The sequence below is a fragment of the Alligator mississippiensis genome, chromosome 14, assembly GCF_030867095.1.
Source record: "Alligator mississippiensis isolate rAllMis1 chromosome 14, rAllMis1, whole genome shotgun sequence".
In the NCBI taxonomy this organism is placed as follows: Eukaryota; Metazoa; Chordata; order Crocodylia; family Alligatoridae; genus Alligator; species Alligator mississippiensis.
In genome coordinates, this window is record NC_081837.1 from 35,697,117 (window position 1) to 35,714,947 (window position 17,831).

The window sequence follows — 17,831 nt, forward strand, 5'->3', positions numbered from 1 at the left end:
GGGGCTGGTTAAAGGAACCAAGAGACGTTTTTTTTGTTCAGCCTTGCTTAGTCTTGGCCCAGAAGTGGGGTGCCTAGCAACACCAAGACGAGGTCTTCAGCTGACTTAATGAAGCTGTTGTTTAACTTAGTAGCCTGCCCCAGATAAAGCAGCCTGATCATAAAAGACTTTGACTGTTTGGCAGCAGGAGAGTGGCAATTAATGCTGCCACTGCTCCCCTGTCACCAAATTTTCGGATAATGGGGCTGGATGGCATGGCTCTGTGGGACGGGTTAAGCACTCTTGCACTAAACCATAGCAGTTTTGCCAGGCTCTGAGAAATAGCACTGCAATGGTGGGGTCTGTGTGTGTATGAGAGAGAGAAGTGGCCAGAGGCCTGAATTTTGGTGTGATCTTTCTACATGTTTACTCAGATGTGTGTTAGCTTATTGGCAGTGCATCAAGCCACGTTTTTTGTGGTGGTTGTTAGGGTTGGCACTCAACTCCCACCTGGGTGAACCTTGAGGAAAATAAGGTGTTAATGGGATTAAATACTGCATGACCATATCCATGCAATAGAGAGGGGAGGAGAGGTGCTGATGGGCTGGAAGGCAAGAAGGAAAAATCATGGGGTTGCTGCTAGCATACTTCCTGTGCTCGAGCCCTGCAATATGTGTATACCCTGCTAATTGCTACGGAAAGGGGTGCAGAAGTGCAGGACTCAGCATGCAGAGGTATGGGACAGCTCCCCAGGTTGGGGTAGACCAAGGGTCGAGCGCTGGGCTTCAGAATATAGTTGGTCAGTGTATGGAGGCTTGAGGACAGCTTCAGGGTCTGCCCTAGTGGTCAGCGTCAACGTAGTTCTGCAGCATGCTGATTGATTGGGTGTCTTATTAAAAGATCTGCTTCAGACCTACAATGAGTTTTTTAGAATCGCTGCAAGAGTTACAACTGAAATTCTGGCAGGCATTACTTGAGGTGTCAAATGGCATGACCACAATGGTCTTCCGGCCTTTGAAGTTTCTGGCCAGAACTTCTATCCCTTTCTTAAGAAACGTTTCCACTGACTTCAGTGAAAAGCCCAGTATGAAAAGGGACTGAAAATGTGAATAAGAGTTAGTAGTAACCTCAAGGTATTTATTAAAGACTGCTTGAAATATTCCCCCTTGTCCAGGGTTCTCTTTAAGGGGCTGTAATTTAAACAGATGTGCACCTCTACACAGGCATTAAACATAAGTGATTTCTTCTTCTCCATCTCATTTGCTCCTAAAAATCTATAAATTCTTATTCGACTATTGGGGCTGCAGGCTAGATGAGTCACTGCTGTGCCTGTAAGTTCTGCCTTGAATCTGATTTCACCTTTGAATTGTCTTGGGGTAAAATTAGTCACGCTCAGTCCAGACTCAGATCTCTGTAGTTAATCTGCTGATCCGCCCAGATGAGAACTGTTCCGGTGCTGTTTGACAATGCGTTAAATATCCTGTGGATATAAAAATAAAAGGCAACATTGGGTGGCGGTTAGTGGAAACATTTGCAGTCAGACTGATCATCCTAATTGGGGAAATGGAGCACCTCTGCCTAGGGCACTAAAGAGTCCTTTAAAAGTCTGATCTAAAGCTCAGTGATGTCAGCAAATCTCCCTGTTGACTCCAGTATTCCCAGTACTGCTCCTCAAGTGCACTTGGGAACACTGTTACTGGTGAAGATGATCTAGTCTCCCTAGGACTTCTTCAGAGGGAGAGAGGCAAAGGGTTTTTGATTATATATTTTATTGGACCAACTGTATAGTTGGGAGAGATGTTTGACAAGCTTTTAGGTACACAGTATTCTTCCTTGGGTATGGGTAAATATCCAGGGATCAAAAAAAAATCAATAGGGAAAAAACCAACAGAGCAGCACATGGGCAGTGTGCGCTGCTGAACAGAGCCAGGCTGCTCAGAGCCGCACTGCGGCTACCAGCCAGGCTCTGCCCAGCAGGATCGCTGTTGCTGCAGCCGTGAGAAGCCCCCAGAGCCCCAGTTAAGGCTGGTGGGGCCAGGCCAGTACTGGCCCTAGCCTCCCCATCTGCCCTCAAGATAATTTGCCATGTACCAAAAATGCACATGGCACAGGCATTCTCCGGGGGCATGTAGCTGCGGCGCATGATGCACCGCTGCTACTTGTCCCCAAGGAACCAAATGTCTGGACGCGGCCTTTGTGTCCAAAAGCTCATCTAACATCTCTCCCAACTATACAGTTGGTCCAATAAAATCTATTCCCAAAAACTTCTTGCTGCTTGCACATTTCCTTGACCACTCCAACACCACTCCAACCCTATTCAGGGAGAAGAGGCAGGAAACGTATACCAGGTTGGGAGGATTTTCTTTAAGTTTTCACAGTTAAGCCTACCTGATGTCTTAGCCCTAAAGGAAACTTTCAGTGACTTCAGAAAGCCAGGATGTGATGCAAAGCTCATTGCAGTCTCTGGGAATCTTTCCATCAACTCTGAAACAGGTTTTCCTGGGCAGTGGAGTCATCCGGGAGTCCATATAGAAAACGGTCACTAGTATTGTTGGCAGGGTGTGGGGATGGAGATCCCTGTACCCTGGTATAATGTATACTGTTTTATCTACTGGAGTAAATTATATGGAGCTCAGGAATGGATAGACTTGCAGTTACCCTGGGATAGGCAGGCAGCTATTACTGTACCTTGCTAATAGGTGGGGAGGAAGTCTGTAATTTCCTGTTTGCTTTCATCAAATGAGATGGACACTTGTAACTATTTCAGGGGTAATTCTCTACTGTATTGAATAGCCTAACCCTGATTTAGGGGTTGGTGTGATCTGTCCATTCCTTATACTGGAATAACATTGATTACACCATAAACATTATCTGTCTGTCTATCCCCTGAGTCTTGCTGCCAAGAACCTTGCGCGTTTCATAGAAGCTCTTTGAGGGAAGTTGGCATAGAGGTCAGCCAGTGAAGTGCGTCAGCCTTTTAACATTTTATGCACCTAAAATATTGAAATTCTTCAGCACTTAAGCATCTGGGGTATAATGAGCTAGTTCCACTTCACACACATTTTCAGCAGTATATTGGAAAATGAGGGTTGTCTGTATCTCTCCAAGTCTTGGGGGAGAACAGGTGCTTTGCAAGGGGTCCTGTGCTGGCTGGCTTACCTTGAGCATCACCGCCTGCTCTTGCTAATCGATGCTAGCCCTCAGCATGGGGCCTTTGCTGAATAGGATGTCTTGATGAGGGAGATCCTGCTCTTTCTGTCAGGTTGGTGTGCGCAGGCTCCCACTAGCTTTGTTGGCTCAGGACAGGGGCAGAGCTTGACATTCAGATCTAACTGTTCCCCTGCTTTACCTGTGGCTGGTTAGGGTATTACATCTTGCATTGTGTCAGGTTTGATGATAGTTTTACATATTCCAGATTTCTATAGGATGGTTTGGATAGGGATGATCTTGTGTCAGGCAGGGAGTTGGACTAGATGACCCCTGAAAGTCCCTTCCAGCCCTACTTCTGTATGATTCTGTGACAGCAACAGCAGAGCCAAAGCCTATTAACTCCCTTTTCTAGTTTCCAATCCAGCTGTCTACAAACCAGCGCTTGACACTTTGCCCACTCAGGTGCACCTATGGGTTTAAAGGCAGTTGTTTGTACTAGCAAAAGGGCAGATTGGAGATTGTGAAAAGGTCAAAAGGGAGGGGCAGTCATTTTAAGCTGATCATAACAGGAAAAATATTTGTTCCGCATAGTGGAAATTATGGCCCAAATCCCTTACACTAATCATTGAAGCATTTAAAGGGAAATGCCCATATATTTGTCTGTCCTACAATAGGATCTTGGAGTTAAGTCATGGACCCAGGGGCCTGATGTACATACCGTGATAGGTGGTGGTCATGGCACGCTGGTTGCCATTCTATGAAAAGAAGGCCGTGTGAACACAGTGCTGGGGGAAGCTAGTTACAACCAAACCAGCACCCCAAAATGTAATGTGTGTTTGTACACGCATGAATTATGATGTGTGTACACACATGAATTATAACACACAATGAATTATGCCCGTGCCCATAGCATTACATTTTAATACAAATGGATGTAGCGTAGTAGTAACGGCCGTGTTGCTCTGAAAGCTTATCCTCCTAAATCTACAAACTGATCACACATGCAGCATGCTACACTGCAAGCCCAAATAGTCCCCCAGGGTGTCTGGGCAGGGTGATAATGTAAAAGGAATGTAGGGGTGTAATCAAAAAGGAGGAAAGAAATACTCTGCAAAGCGCCTGCTCCAGTCCCCGGTGTGCTCTTGTACGTACATCATCCTCCCTTCTACACACAATCCATTCTCCCTCCATCTCTCCCTCCCTCCACACAGAGGCCCAGCCTTCCTCTCCCGTCGCACTTTTCATGCCAGTCACACACGTTCTGATATGCAGGCTAACACCCTCCACAATAAATCTAAAAGATTAATTAAAACTCCCCCAGCCCCTCATGCCGCATTTATAATGCTTCTCGAATGCTCTTTGGATGGGTTATTCACAGTGAAAATAAATAACCTCCTGAATCAAGCGATTTTGAAAATGCAGGCATCTCGCACTAGTTCAAAAGAGAACTTGGGCCCTGGCCTGTAGGGCCGGGTATCAGGCAGCTTCACCGGTCGCTGTATAAAATTTCAAGACCTACGTTCGGAGAATTTCACAAGAAATGATCATCTTGGTGTCCCTCTCTTGATTGTGAATTACCACTGTTTAGTCTTAGGATATGTTTTCTTGCTGAATTAATGTTATCTCGGGTTAGTCTGGTGAGATCTTTCAGGCTTTTGTTTCCCATCACTGACTAGCTGGGGGGGTTTGCTCGTTTTTTTGCAAATTCCAACTCCTTACAGGGGCTGAAACAAAGATTTTCTTTTTTGCTCTCTCGTGAGTGGGGAGGATGGGAAAAGCACAGCACAGCAGTTTCTTAAAGCTGTTGAAAAACTGTTCGGGTGCTTGGGGTGGAATTGACCTTTTGCTTGGAATAAAAATGTTACAGTTGATATCTTTTTTTTTTTTTTAAACAGCACTTTTATTTATTTGTGTTTTTCTCACAAGGAACAGGAATGATATCCTGGTCCTCTTTAGTTTGAATCCCAACAGTAGTACCTGAAACCAAGCTTTGCAAGTCATTGTGCAAATAGGAATTGAACAGGATGTGGAAGGACACACACACGCCCCCTCCCACCGTGATCATCAATCAGTGAACCATAATCCTCTACAGTGGTGTTCCCCATCTGTTGGGGAGTAAGGAAAATAAACCGCTTTCCTGTTGCATGATGCCTGTTTGGTATAACTCATTATACATAATGACTTAGGTATACATTAGCATTTTGGAGTTCAGGCTATGATTTGCAAAGCTACCTAAAGAACTTAGATGCCTAATTCCTAGCCCTTAAGTTCCCCTAGATAGCTTTGCGAACTGCGAGCTAAAGGCTGTGATTCCAGGTTCAGAGGAAGACACAGATCCTATGTGCCCATACATTGAGCTTTTGGCTCCTGGCAACAGAGGAGAAGATCAGCTTCTCGACTTTCATTTAAAACCATGTTTCTTGCCTTCGTGGACACAGAAAAAAAATCTTGAAAGTTTGTTATGAATGTAGCCCACATCCATCTTTCTGGTAAGGAAGTGTATTCTGAGTATGCAGATCTTTTATCTTGAGGAAACTTGATTTAGTACAAAATAACCGGCTTGCGAGGGCAAGCCCTAAGTGTGGTAAAGAGCTGGAAATAACCCTCAGATGTGAGCTGCTCCACTTTAGTGTGCTAGTACCCTCTCCTAGGGACTGTTACATGGGAGCAGGCTCTGGGGGCCCTGTGTGGGTTTTGCTTTGCTTTAATTCAGTCCTGGCATCTGATCTGGGTGGGCAAACCCAGGCACCCATGTGCGGTGCTGTTGACATCACTGGGACTCCATAGGGCCATAAGGCTCAGGTTTGGGTGGCTGTTATGAGGTTAGATCCTGCTCCTGCAACTTATAGCTGGTGGGTGGACTCCTGTTGGCCTCTGAGCATTGGAGCCAGCCTGGCATTAATCATTAACTACTCTTTGTCTGATGATTCAAAGCTCTACAGAAACCCCTTTTAACTCTTACCTCGTTCCACTAAAGGATCTGCTCACTGCTCAGGAACAGACTATAGGCACAAAACATTCCCAGAATCAGGCAGAAATGTTGACGATTTCAAAGTTTGTATTTCACCAAGTTTCTTGTGCAAATCCAAACCATTCCCCTGAAGTATCTGATGCCCCAACCCACCAGTGCTACCACATGCAAGAACCTAGCTCAGGGTACAAAGGAAACCTGCCTATGGTGAATGGTGGACAGGAAGCAGAGATAGAGTTAAGGGGTAAAAAGGAAATTAACTTTAATAATTCACAGGTGGAGTTAATGACAGTGGGAAGGACAGTTGAAAAGAAACTATTTTTAACTGTCAACTTCCTTCCATAAATCTAGATGGCTCCTAAGTTAAATATTTGAATTGCTCCATAGTATGTGTATTTATTTCAGGTTAGTTGCACAGTAAGTGGTCACTGACATTTCCCCTAGCTTCCAAGTACTGCCATCCGGCAGGGGCATACTCTACCCTCCAACATTTATTGACAAAGAGTAATTTCCTTCCAAGATTCTGCCTCCAAAATCTTCACCCCTTTTCCTTACATAATGCCCAAGGAAGAAGATGCCAGTAAGAGCTACATGAGTTACCCTAACACAGCTTGCCTGATGATTCCTTGTTAATAGGAAATAAACTTTGGAAGACATTGGTAATCCTCACCATATTGGGCTGGGAGGTGGTGAGGTTGTGATCTGAAATCTTGTATCTTTCCATTTTGCTCCTCATAATACAAACCTTGTTCCTTTTTTTTTTTCTTAATCTTCATAGAGTGCCATGACTGGTGGGGACTCGCTTGCAGACACAATGGCTCTAAAGTTCCTCCTGACTGCATTTGCTGTTCTGCTGTAGACAATCTCCAGATAATGAATGACCTGGGACAGTTACCAGAGAAACTCCACAAGTGTCAGCCTCTCCTAATCAAGGTAAAGCATGTATTTTAAGGCTGGAAGGGACTGTTATGATTCTCTGATCTGAAATCCTGCATAGCACCAGGCAGAAAAACCTGCTTAGTAACTTCTTCAAATTCATAACTTCTGTTTGAGCTAGAGCATATGTTTTAGGAAGGCATTCAGTCCCTAGGTAAACTGTTTCAGTGGTTGATAACCCTCACTGTTAATCATAACAGTCTGTATAGCTGCCAGTATTCTTGAAGGGGTGGAAATGGGAGAGAAAATAGCCCAGGTGCATGCCCTTAATCTTTTTCTTATGTTTGTTTAAGACAAGGCAGTATCTGTCATATGAAGACCTGAAGCATTTTCAGTCCCAGTACCCAGAATTGGCAGAGGTTACAATAGAAGAAAATGCAGCCGACCTGTGGAGCTGCCATCCAAGAGATGAGTTCCCTTTTGCCTTCCCTCGGTGAGTTCAAGGCAAACTGGAGTGCTGGAAGTTGTATACCACTTTACCCCAGGAGGGCCCAGCCTTTGGTCAGTTCAGATGATTACCCTGGGCCGGAGAGCTCCATCTGATGGGAGAAGAAAGGAGAGACGGTTGCAACCTCCCTTCTTCCTAGCAGAGGTGTAGTCTGTGGAGACCATTGGCACTGATGTGTAATGCTTTAGTTTGATCTAAGTGGACAGTTGTTCTGCTCAAGATGGAGAATTGCATGTGGGTCTCTGTAGTCTGTGTGGGCTGTTCTTCATATTAAAGGTCAAGGCATTCTTGTATGACTTCTTGGGCTTTCTTTGGACCATCTGGTCTCAATTGGAAGAAGCAGATTTGAAAGGACCCCATTTTTTTCAGTTGAAACTGTTTGATCTTGAAGTATAGAAGGGGGCTGACCCTTCTTTGATCTGTGCTAAAACTCTTAGTATGTCTAAGGCTTTGGCACAGTTTGAAAGCCCTGTAAGGTCCCAGTCTGCACAGAGCAACACTGTGTTAAATCTTTCCATTCTGCCTGTCACTGTGGGGCCAGTCTATTTTGTATGAGTCCCCCTGGCACTTATGTGAGTGGTTGGAGCCATACTTAAAGCTGCTTTTCTCAAAAAGGGCAGGTGTGAGCAAAGGAGTGTGGTGAAGCTCAGCAGGGGTACAATGGATTCTGTATGTTGGTCAGTGGTTAAGCAGGGCTCTTTAAGTGAAAGACGCAGCATTCACTAACAGTCATCAGTAATGGCAGGTGGATGATCTGTATATTGACACAGATGTATTAACACTGTCATCCCATCAGGCAGCAATTTAAAAATGACATGCCTCACCCTAACTCTATCCTGTATTTTCTGGCCTCATGAATAGGCTTGGATGCTCTGCACATTATCCATGTGGTTTCAGTTAGTGTCATACAAAATGCCACCTCCACATTTTTTTGTAATGACTTTGTTTGATTAATGATGTAGAATGCAAAGGGAAAGGAGAGAAAGAGGTACTCTTTAGATCTCTCCAGTGAGGAACAAACCCTTTGTTCCCAAATGATCATGTTCTACCCCCCGTTTGAAGGTGCCTTGCTCCATCAGTGAGGGATGAGACCAGTGCACAGGGCTAGAAGCCAGGGAGCCTTGGGTTCTAATCCAGCTCTGACAATGACTCCACATGAAGAAGTTACTTAACCTGCCTGAGCCCCAATTTTCTTGCCTAAGGTGGGGCTATCAATATGCATCTGCCAAGCCCACAGTGGTGTGGAGAATGAATGTCTGTAAAGCACACCGTCACAGGATGCAGCCTTGTAAGTGCTTGCTATTACAGTAATGTTAGCCTTTAAAATGTTTTCCAGGAACAAAACTCAGATTCTCCAGGAACTCTTTCCTGCCTTCTCCCTGCTGCCCTTCCTCCAGGCAGTCTCCCTAGAAAGCTGCTTTCTCATCCACCATCCAGAGTTACAGAATAAGGTGAGAAATCCATTGCAACAATGCTTTCCTCTTATGTGTGTGCTTGGCACACTGTCTGCATGGGCTGTAGGTCTGGCAGGGACTCCTCAAGGGATCCTTGTGTATCACCTAAGCCATGAGGAGAGTCAGGCCTTGTACTTATATGTTCAGCACAGAGCCGATGTCATTCCCCTGTAGTGCAGTTGGCAGCAGACGCTCCATCCAACTGTTTAAGTTGGGAAACGCAAGTGGGGATACCAAAGTTTTGTCCCTGTTTCTGTCCCCAACTTGCTGTAGGACCTTGAAGGCCTCGGTTTTCTTATCTGAACAATGGGGAGAAGGCTCAGCTTCTACTGAGGAAGATTGTGATGCTGGTTTGGCACAACTGCTCATACCCATTTTGGGTGATAGGTTGGGGGAAAGGAATTCTCGATTGTGTCCCACTGTCTGCCCATTTGTTTTCTGTCTTCTCTTCCCTTGGAGTCCCATGTTATCTCCCCTTCTCATTTTTTATCTGTTGGGATGTTGGAGTTTGGAGAAATAGTGAGTGAAGGAGCGGATGCACAGTGCAATGAGGGCTTTGATGTGCTTTTGTTTTGCTAAACCCATAAGTAGTAGTTGTCTGTGCAGCAGCCACCTGCCCACATCAGCCTTGCAGAAGATTGCAGCTGGATTCTGGCTCTTTGAGGACAGGGAGGAATTCTGACCAGTGCTCCCCATGTCTCCCTCTCCCTTGTGTTGCAGACCCACAGACTGCACAGTGTGTTTGCTGTTGGAAATGGCCAGTTGACCTTGAGCATCATGCCTTCTGACAAGTGCAGAGAACACTGCAAGACACTGAAGGTGGAGCTAGAAGCTGGAGATTTTGGTGAGTATCAGTGCTGCAGCTCCAGACCCCTTGTCCCAGCTCAATCTTACTCCCACTACCTCCGAAAGGAGTGAGCATCAGCTTCTAGCACCAAATAATTGCTCCTACATACTAGGCAACACTTCCACATAGCAAAAGAGAAGAATTAAACCCCAGCCCCTGTGGAGCATAAGCCATGTGACTCCTAATGATAGCACATGCAGCTTTGTGTCTAAGGTCTGGTCTGCATTGGAGTTCTGCCAGCACAGCGTTGAGTGTGTCCACACCCAAGTGTCCTCTGCGTCGGCAAAGCCCTCCGGTTGCCAACAGAGTTACTCCAGCCCTACTGAGTGAAGTAAAACAGCTGGCTGAAGGTGCATAGGGACACTCCCTCAACCATCTTCTGGCTGCCACAGTCCCGTCAGCCACTGGTGCCTTCCCAGAATGTAGTTGGCAGTCTGGCAGAACAGCTGTTGAGAAGCTGCATGGGGACCACCCAAAATGATTGGATAGGCACGTGCTTCAGCAGCCTGGCAGTGGTGGCTGTCTTCTGGTGGAGGAGGAAAGCGTGTGTAAACAAGGCCAGTGGCCCGATCCTTTCCTCTTTTTTAAAATCCCCTCTAAGTTCCCAGGATCATTTGAGGTCCTGAGCACAAAGGAACTTCTTATCTGTGTTCACCAAATGGCTGTTGTCTCAGCATTTGTCTGACCGGGTCAGGGTCCATCAGTGCTTGGAGTGGAAACTATACAAGCATGGGCAAAGTGCTGCTGGTAATGGCACTTGTCATTAAGTGGCTCCTTGAGTCATTGCTGATCAGTGCCCTGCTGTGGTGCTACAGCCTGAAGAAGGTGCCTTTGGGAAGGAGTTTTAAACCAGGGGCCCTGATCCTACTCTGTCCTAGACCCACGTCCATCACATTTGTGCATAAACTATGTCTAGTCTGTCTAAGACCGCCTCTCCTTTGTGTTTCCTGAAGGCTATGCTAGCGAGGAGCACTGGACACTGAGCTTTCACTCCAAAGGAGCAGAACCTGTTGTGGTTTGCGATGGATCCGCTAGCTAAGAACTGCGGGGGTAATGAAGCTTGCTTCATTGCAGGGACATTGCAGTGCTGGGGACAAAGAGACTGTGTATAAACACGCTAAGGCTGGTGCAGCTGAAATGTCAGAGAAGGCAGGTTTGCCAACCCTACACATTTACAACGCAGGGGACCTTGCACTTAAAATAACTGTATTCCTGACTTCCGAGGTAGTGTTTGCCTTTTCTCAGAGATGCCTTGGAGAAACTAGAGCTGAAATGATCTGACCCTCAGGTAAGCCATGGATTTGCACTGCAGGCGTTTCCCTGAGAGCAAGCACGGGGGTTTCTCAGGACGAGACTTGCCTTGTGTCACTTGTGAATATCGTGCTTTTGAAATTTCACAGGGAGCTGCAGACTGGAAGAAAATTGTGAATAAAAGTCTTCACCCCAAAGGGGTAATTTGGGGCCTGCTAAGGGGGTTGGTTTGCCACGGAAACAAATTACTGAAAAATGTCATGTGCTTTCCCCCTCGTAACACTTAGGTGGTTAGCCATACTAGCCTGAAGTCCCGGTGGCACCTTGGTTCAGAGACATGAGCTTTCATAGGCGACAGCCTACTTCATCAAGTGCCTACATCTGACCAAGTAAATTGTTGCCTCCAGAAGTTCAAGTCTCTCTGAGCCAGTCTCTGAGGTGCCACCCTGCCCTGCTTTTTGCCCCTTACAACATGCATCACTACATGCTCCAGAAAGATAATAATGTAACCCCCCTCTCCCCCAACCCAGTTTGGGCTCTGTGCCACAGGAACAAAACAAGCCTTCCAGCCTGGGTTCAGAGACTGCCACCCAGCAGCATTCCTCTGCCAAATGAATCTGTCTAGCCACTGACTCCTCTTATCTGGCTGCGAACGCTCTTCTGCATCTTCCCCAACAGCAGTGGCTGAATCCAGTGAATGGTCACTATATTTTCCCTGTGTCCAGAACGGTTGGCAGGAATGGGGCAGTTGTGACTCCGAGGGTATGGCGGCTTTGGGTGGAGCCCATCTTCGGTGCAGGGAAGTGCTGCATGAGGTTCTCCTGCCAGGTCTTTGCATCAGATCCGCTCTCCTGCTAGTTCCTCTGCTGAGTCCAGTCTCGCTTTGACCCCTCTGTTCAGTGACGGGAGATTTTGAGTCGCAAACTTGGGAACTCAAAATCCTCCAAAAAATAAATAAATAAATAAATAAAAGTCACCCTCCTGCCAAGCCCCTTTAAAGTGTCCTAAGATGGCTGCCTAAAGCCATTATAGTCTTCTCTTGAAAATTTGGCTCCAGTCTAACAGTGGCCAAGGAAGCCTTAATCACAGACTTTGCTTGGGTATCACACTGCACTTGTTTGGGAAGTGCTGATGCAATTTCCCTGGCAAGTGTAGGCAGGATTTGAAGGAGGGCAGCCTCTTAGGGTTTGCTTTATCTGAAAGGTCCTTCTTCCCTTGTCGTTTTTGTATTGCCTTCTTCTGTACCTCAATGCTCCATTTCCCTCCAGAATGACCGTTGATATTTTTCCTGAGTCCCTTCCAAGCTGCCTCTACATGTTTCCTGTTGCTTGTGCGCTCCTTTGTCCAGTGCCTTAAGAGAGGATCGGTTTCAGCATGTGCAGGCTGCTGGTGCAGCGGTTCCTCCCAAGTCTGATCCTCTGGGTCTGTGTTTCTGCTGTGGAAGATCACTTACAGATGTGTCAGACTGAAGTCAGAGTCCAGGGCTGTGGTTCAGGACATAAACTCATGCTCGTTAATGCAGGATGCGTGGAGTTATGGTGTTTACGTTTGAAAGCAAGTTAATCATGTTAGGAGAAGCGAGACACTCTTCATTTGTAAATATTTTTAGGTCTGTTTAAACTAACGGGCTAGGAAGATTTCTCTCCATCCCTTGCTGGTTTTTAGCAAGAGGCGAGAAACAAAGGGTGCATGTATTTATTATTTGTCACGATGATGATCAAAAGACCGAGACAGGTTCAGTGCCTCATTTTGATCCCTGTTCAGTAATCAGCACGGAGAAAGACAGCTCCAAAAAATATTCAGTCTGAGGGTTTGATCCTACTGACATTGTGCATATGCATCACTCGAGTTACTGCTACTGAGTCCGGTGAGACTAATGTGTGTCTGTGCTTGCAGGATTGGCCCCTAAACAGACACGCAGCATAAGCAGAATAGAACATAAAGGGGGATGTTCATGCACTGTAAAGGGCCAACTTAATTGGCAGCAAAGTGTCACCTGGAGTTAGGTTAGTAAAACTTACAGTATTTCGGTTTTTGGTGTGGTTTAGCCTAATGATTTTATATGCATTGTTGTATCCATAGATGCCCCACTTTAGCTCTGGATTCTACTGAGTTAATGGGAATTTTACCCTGCACTTTAATAACAGCAGGACCAGGCATTAGAAACATGAACTAGTGACTTGCTACTTCTACTTTGGCAGCTTCTCAAGTCAAGCTCGGAGGCTAACGAGGTTACCTCAGTCGCTCGGCTTTTCTGTGCCTAGTCCCATTTATATAAAGTTTTAAATGGGAGATGCATGCAGCGAATATAGTGGACTGGGTGTTAAGAGTGTGGGTGGGTTAGTGATAATGTTGTTTCTAAGTGTCCTTGAATGTAACTTGCAGGAAGTTGCAGAGACAGTTCTCAGTTGTGGTTGAAATGGCTGTGTTTTGTGGACCACATCAGTGCAGCTCCCTGGCTGCTTTTTGGAAGGAGGGGAGATCAGTTGATCTATAGTACAGTCAGGTTTCTGGCTCTCTAGCAAGAAGTAGATTTTGAAGCCAGTGTGTGCCTGCTAGAAGGGCTTTCCTGCCAATGGCTTCTCCCCAGTGCAGAGAGGTCCTAGCAGAGCATTTGCAGCTGGTTGGACACAAGATGGTAAATCTGTCCTGATTGCAGATTCACTTTCCAAGTGCAATTTATGGGCTCTGCATGAGTTTCCAGATCTGTGTCTGAGCGATTGCACTGCATACGTCCCAGCCTCTCTCCCCCTGGAGCTTACATCATTTGTTTTTGAACTCAAAGTATTTTTTTCTTGTCCTCTTCCGAGAGCTATAAGGAATTAAAGGCAGCATTAACTGCTGAACTAGAACAGGAGGGCCTGAGTCTACTAATCTTTTTTCCCCCCCTCACTTAAGAATCAGATTTGGTGCTGTGTGAACCAGTGCCAAGCCCTGATCTGTAGCCAGATTTCAAGCCTACCCTTGTCCTGAGCAGCTGGGCAAACAGCATAACATCTTTAATGCGGCCTTAGCTGTCAGGGTTTGAGCTCTTGGTCAAATAATACTGAGACTGAGATTGTGTGTGACAAAGTGAAACGTCAGCTCCTGCCGCCAACCCCTGCTGTCCAGGCTAGAGAGGTGAAAGGCTGCAGGCAAGTCCAGTCCCTCTCTCCCCTGCTGATTTTGTGTTTTGAGGTCACAACTTCACACAGCCGCCCAAGAAAGCCATTTCCAAAGGCTGTGGCAGGTTGGGTTGTGACCTAGGACCTGACAGAAAACATGTTTAAACCTTGTCCCTGCCAGCCACTTCCCAGGGATCAATGGAGGCTGTAACAGAATGGCCATCCTCTCGGGTAACAGAGCCACCTTAGCAGTGAACGTGGCTGGATCAGCTCATTGATGCTGTATATTCTGTTGTGTGTTTCTACCACCTCAAACATCACCTGGGTATTTGTGGGCCCTGTTCCCTTCCCAGTGTCTTGAGACAATCTCTGTGTGCACCAAGTTTCCTTGTGTTGTCTCTCCTTCACTGGCTTCTTCAAGGTGCCTGTTAACACCTTCCGCGCAGATTCACCCCCCCTGAAATTCTCTGCCCAGCTTCGGTGCCAGCCCGGAGCTGGACATGTGATCACTGAAATGCCAGGGACTTGCGACCTGCTGTGAAAATCCACCAGCTGAAGCACAAAGCTGACTCTCTAACCCATTACCCTAATGGCCCAGGGTAACAGAATATTTTGCTTGCCAGTGTGGGAAGATCACCTGCTCCAGGTGAGTCAGTAGGGAGCATCTTGCAGAGGTTGGATTAAGGCCGACTTCTGATAACAGAAGACACTGATGATCCCTCCGTCCCTGGTTTCTGAACTCAGGATCATAGAAGGCAGGAGAAAAGGAATCTTGTTACCATTCTTTCAACACCAGGAAATATTCCAGCTTCCCCCGGGGCACTGGGGCTGCCAAGTCCTGCTGATTTTTAATAGGGCTTACACATGGAAATCCCCCAGGCAGTTTTACAGCTCTCAGTCTTGGACTTGCTTTGCAAAACCCCAGAGAGTTTTTCCAGGGGAAGAGCCCACTAGGTCACATAGTTTTCACTGCACTTAGCCCCTTTCTCAGCAGCTGTTGCAAAGCAGACGCCCTCCAGCAAGGAACCAGGGATGGGATATTGGCTACACCTGCAAGGTTGACTTGGTCTTAAGCTGTCTTATTGCCCATAAGGGTGCGGAGCCAAGGGGCAGGTGGTTGCTGATTTGTAGGGAGATAACTAATTTACATTGACCCTGCTGTGAAACCCCAGGGCAGGTGGGGCATCTCTAGTTTTGATAGGAGTTAGGTAGGTTCAGTCAATGCTGTGCTCCCTCATCTGGTTGGCTTCTCCTAGTTTGATGCCAAAGCTACAGGGCCTTGATTGTACAAGGACACCTAATGCACATCAATTATACCCTGGTAAAAACTCTGCTCCCCTCCCCTGCCTTTTTTTTCCTTATTTTTCCAGCAAAGACAAAGCCATGGAGTAGCTGAAGAGAAAATCAAGTGAAAAGGGCTGTGAATGATAAGAGAAAATTGGGTTCAAAGGGGATCCTACAGCCATTTCTCACAAGCAGTGCTGTAGTGAGTGGCCTGCCACTGTGAAGAGGGGTTGCAGGATCACGCCTCTCCTTGCAGCATGCTGAATGCCATCTGCTCCATGTAATTCAGTGGAAGGCAGGGAGATTCGGGCCACAAGTATGGAGCAGCTGCAGCAGCCTTGCACCCATGACCAGAAAATAAGCCTCTCAGAGGCTTCTACTTTCTTCTCTTCACATATTTTCTACATAAAGCTACGTACTTACTTTGCTCTTCAGGGCTGCTGACCATAGGTCTTGTATAGTGTAGATCAACTGTCATACTAAGCCAAACATGGGAGATAACTGGCTTTTCCCTTTGTTTTTGAGACTAGAACAAATGATAGTGTATTGTTAGCATCATCTTTGTGTAGGGGGGGAAATAGGGGATATTATGGTTAATTGTAACATATTACAAAGGCTCAGGGCTGTGCTGGGGAAACAATCCTATATATATAGCTATATCTATATATATATATCTATCTATAGATATCTATATAGATGGATATCTGTAGATATAGATATCTATAGAAATATATATAAATACATTAAGACTGTTTTGAATTATGTACACTGTAAATTTGAGTAGCTGTTAATGTAAATATGCAACAAATGCAGAATTTTATGGATGGTTATAATTTAATATATTGCAGACTTTGTAAATACTTGGCTGGGGGGGGCTGTAAAAAGTGTAAGTAACTCAGATTTGTATGTACAAATAAAAAAAGATGTTTTTACTTTTTGCACTGAAATACAAATGTTAAGGCACTCCCTCCTCCCGCCCCCCCCCTCCCACCCCCCCATTAAAGAAAACCCGTGTCGCAGATTCGGTTGTTTGTTTGGGGATTATTTTCTCCATTTGTTCCCTCCTTTGAGGTCCTCTCCAAAACAAAAATGTGCTTTAATTTCATTTTGAAAATGGCACGAAGCAAAGATTAGACTTGGCCGACAACTCTGTCTCTTCCCCTGTTTTTTCTTGTGTCTTTTGTCCCCCACCCACCTTCCCCCTGTGCACTGAAGCTGTGTCAGGCTCACACATGTCCCCACGTGCCAATGTATAACGTGTTATGTAACCAAGTTGTTTATCCTAGTTAATGCAGATGGGCTGTATGTCGCTGCCGCGGAGCAGAGCGGTTGAACAAACAAAAGCCACATTCCTTATGCCGTTACCTAACGGAGCCTGCTGGACTGGACGCAAGCTTCTCCGCACATGGGTGGAGGGGTTGGCCCTCGGTTTTTTTTAATGTCTTTATGCTGTAGAAACAGGTTCCAAAGAAAACAATTGTGGGCGGGGGCCCAGAGTTGAGAAACTGCCTTCAAAGAGCTTCAGGGTTGCCAGCAGCTGTGAGTGACTTTGCTGAACACTTGACTATTACCAGCTATTTCGTGCTGTTAGCTCTGCACAAGGTTGACATTTGCTGGGGGCGTGCAGTTGGGGCCATACACACAGCACTGCCAAACCTGCGGCCGTCTAGAGATGCCCGGAGGCAAGGCAGCAGGCTGGCATGCTCCAAACCTGGGCAGGCAGAGGGAGCAAGCTGCTTTGTGCTTAAAGACCCTCCAGGGTCTGAATTTTTTAACAAGAATGAGGATGTCTTTCCCCCTTTTCTCCCAGCCTTTGTGAGGCCACATCCCAAGATCCTTTCCTCGTGGTTGACAGGAAGCTGCCTGGCATCATTTCTCTGGCTCCCGCCATCCCAAAGCATTCGGCAGTTTTGGACACTTTCCCTACTGCCTGTGGCCTAGGTGGGCTGGACGCTGGTTGAGCTTGGGGGCAGGTGCACAGGAGAAGGGCTCGTTCTGAATCCCAAAGGATCCTGCAGCCAAGGAGACAGAAGGGGATGGCATTTCTGGGGCTCAAGATCTGTTTGATGACATCCTGGCTGGTACTGTGCCTCCCACTTGTTCACTCATCTCCCTTTCCCAGTCACTCAACTTCCTTCCCAGCAATTAATATTTTACCTAATTAGCACATCGTGCTATTCCCATCATTATAATGAATTGTTTGTATTGCAAGAGCACTTAGGAGCCCCGACCATCGCCCTTTTGTGCTAGGTGCTATGTAGACACAGAACGCAAATGGTCCTTACCAGTTTCCTAATTCCAACCTTTATCTCTAGACAAGGTTTAGAGAGATCTGCTTGCAGGTTGGGGACTTCTGCAGTGGTCCCAAGCCCATGTCTTGGTCCACAGAGAGATGGCTCCAGTTCCT

General features: G+C 46.4%; 1 protein-coding gene across 2 annotated transcripts in view; it reads left to right on the forward strand.

Annotated features, from left to right (window-relative positions):
- Positions 1-16,356, forward strand: part of C14H6orf89 (chromosome 14 C6orf89 homolog) — a 31,568-nt gene extending 15,212 nt beyond the window's left edge. For both annotated transcript variants that reach the window (XM_014605453.3, XM_014605454.3), the window contains exons 4-8: positions 6,879-7,033; positions 7,330-7,469; positions 8,821-8,935; positions 9,659-9,782; positions 10,739-16,356. In XM_014605453.3, coding sequence (XP_014460939.1) covers positions 6,879-7,033; positions 7,330-7,469; positions 8,821-8,935; positions 9,659-9,782; positions 10,739-10,824 — 620 coding nt within the window. In that variant the 3' untranslated portion in view covers positions 10,825-16,356. The remainder of the gene's footprint in view (positions 1-6,878; positions 7,034-7,329; positions 7,470-8,820; positions 8,936-9,658; positions 9,783-10,738) is intronic.
- Positions 16,357-17,831: the final 1,475 nt, after the last annotated feature.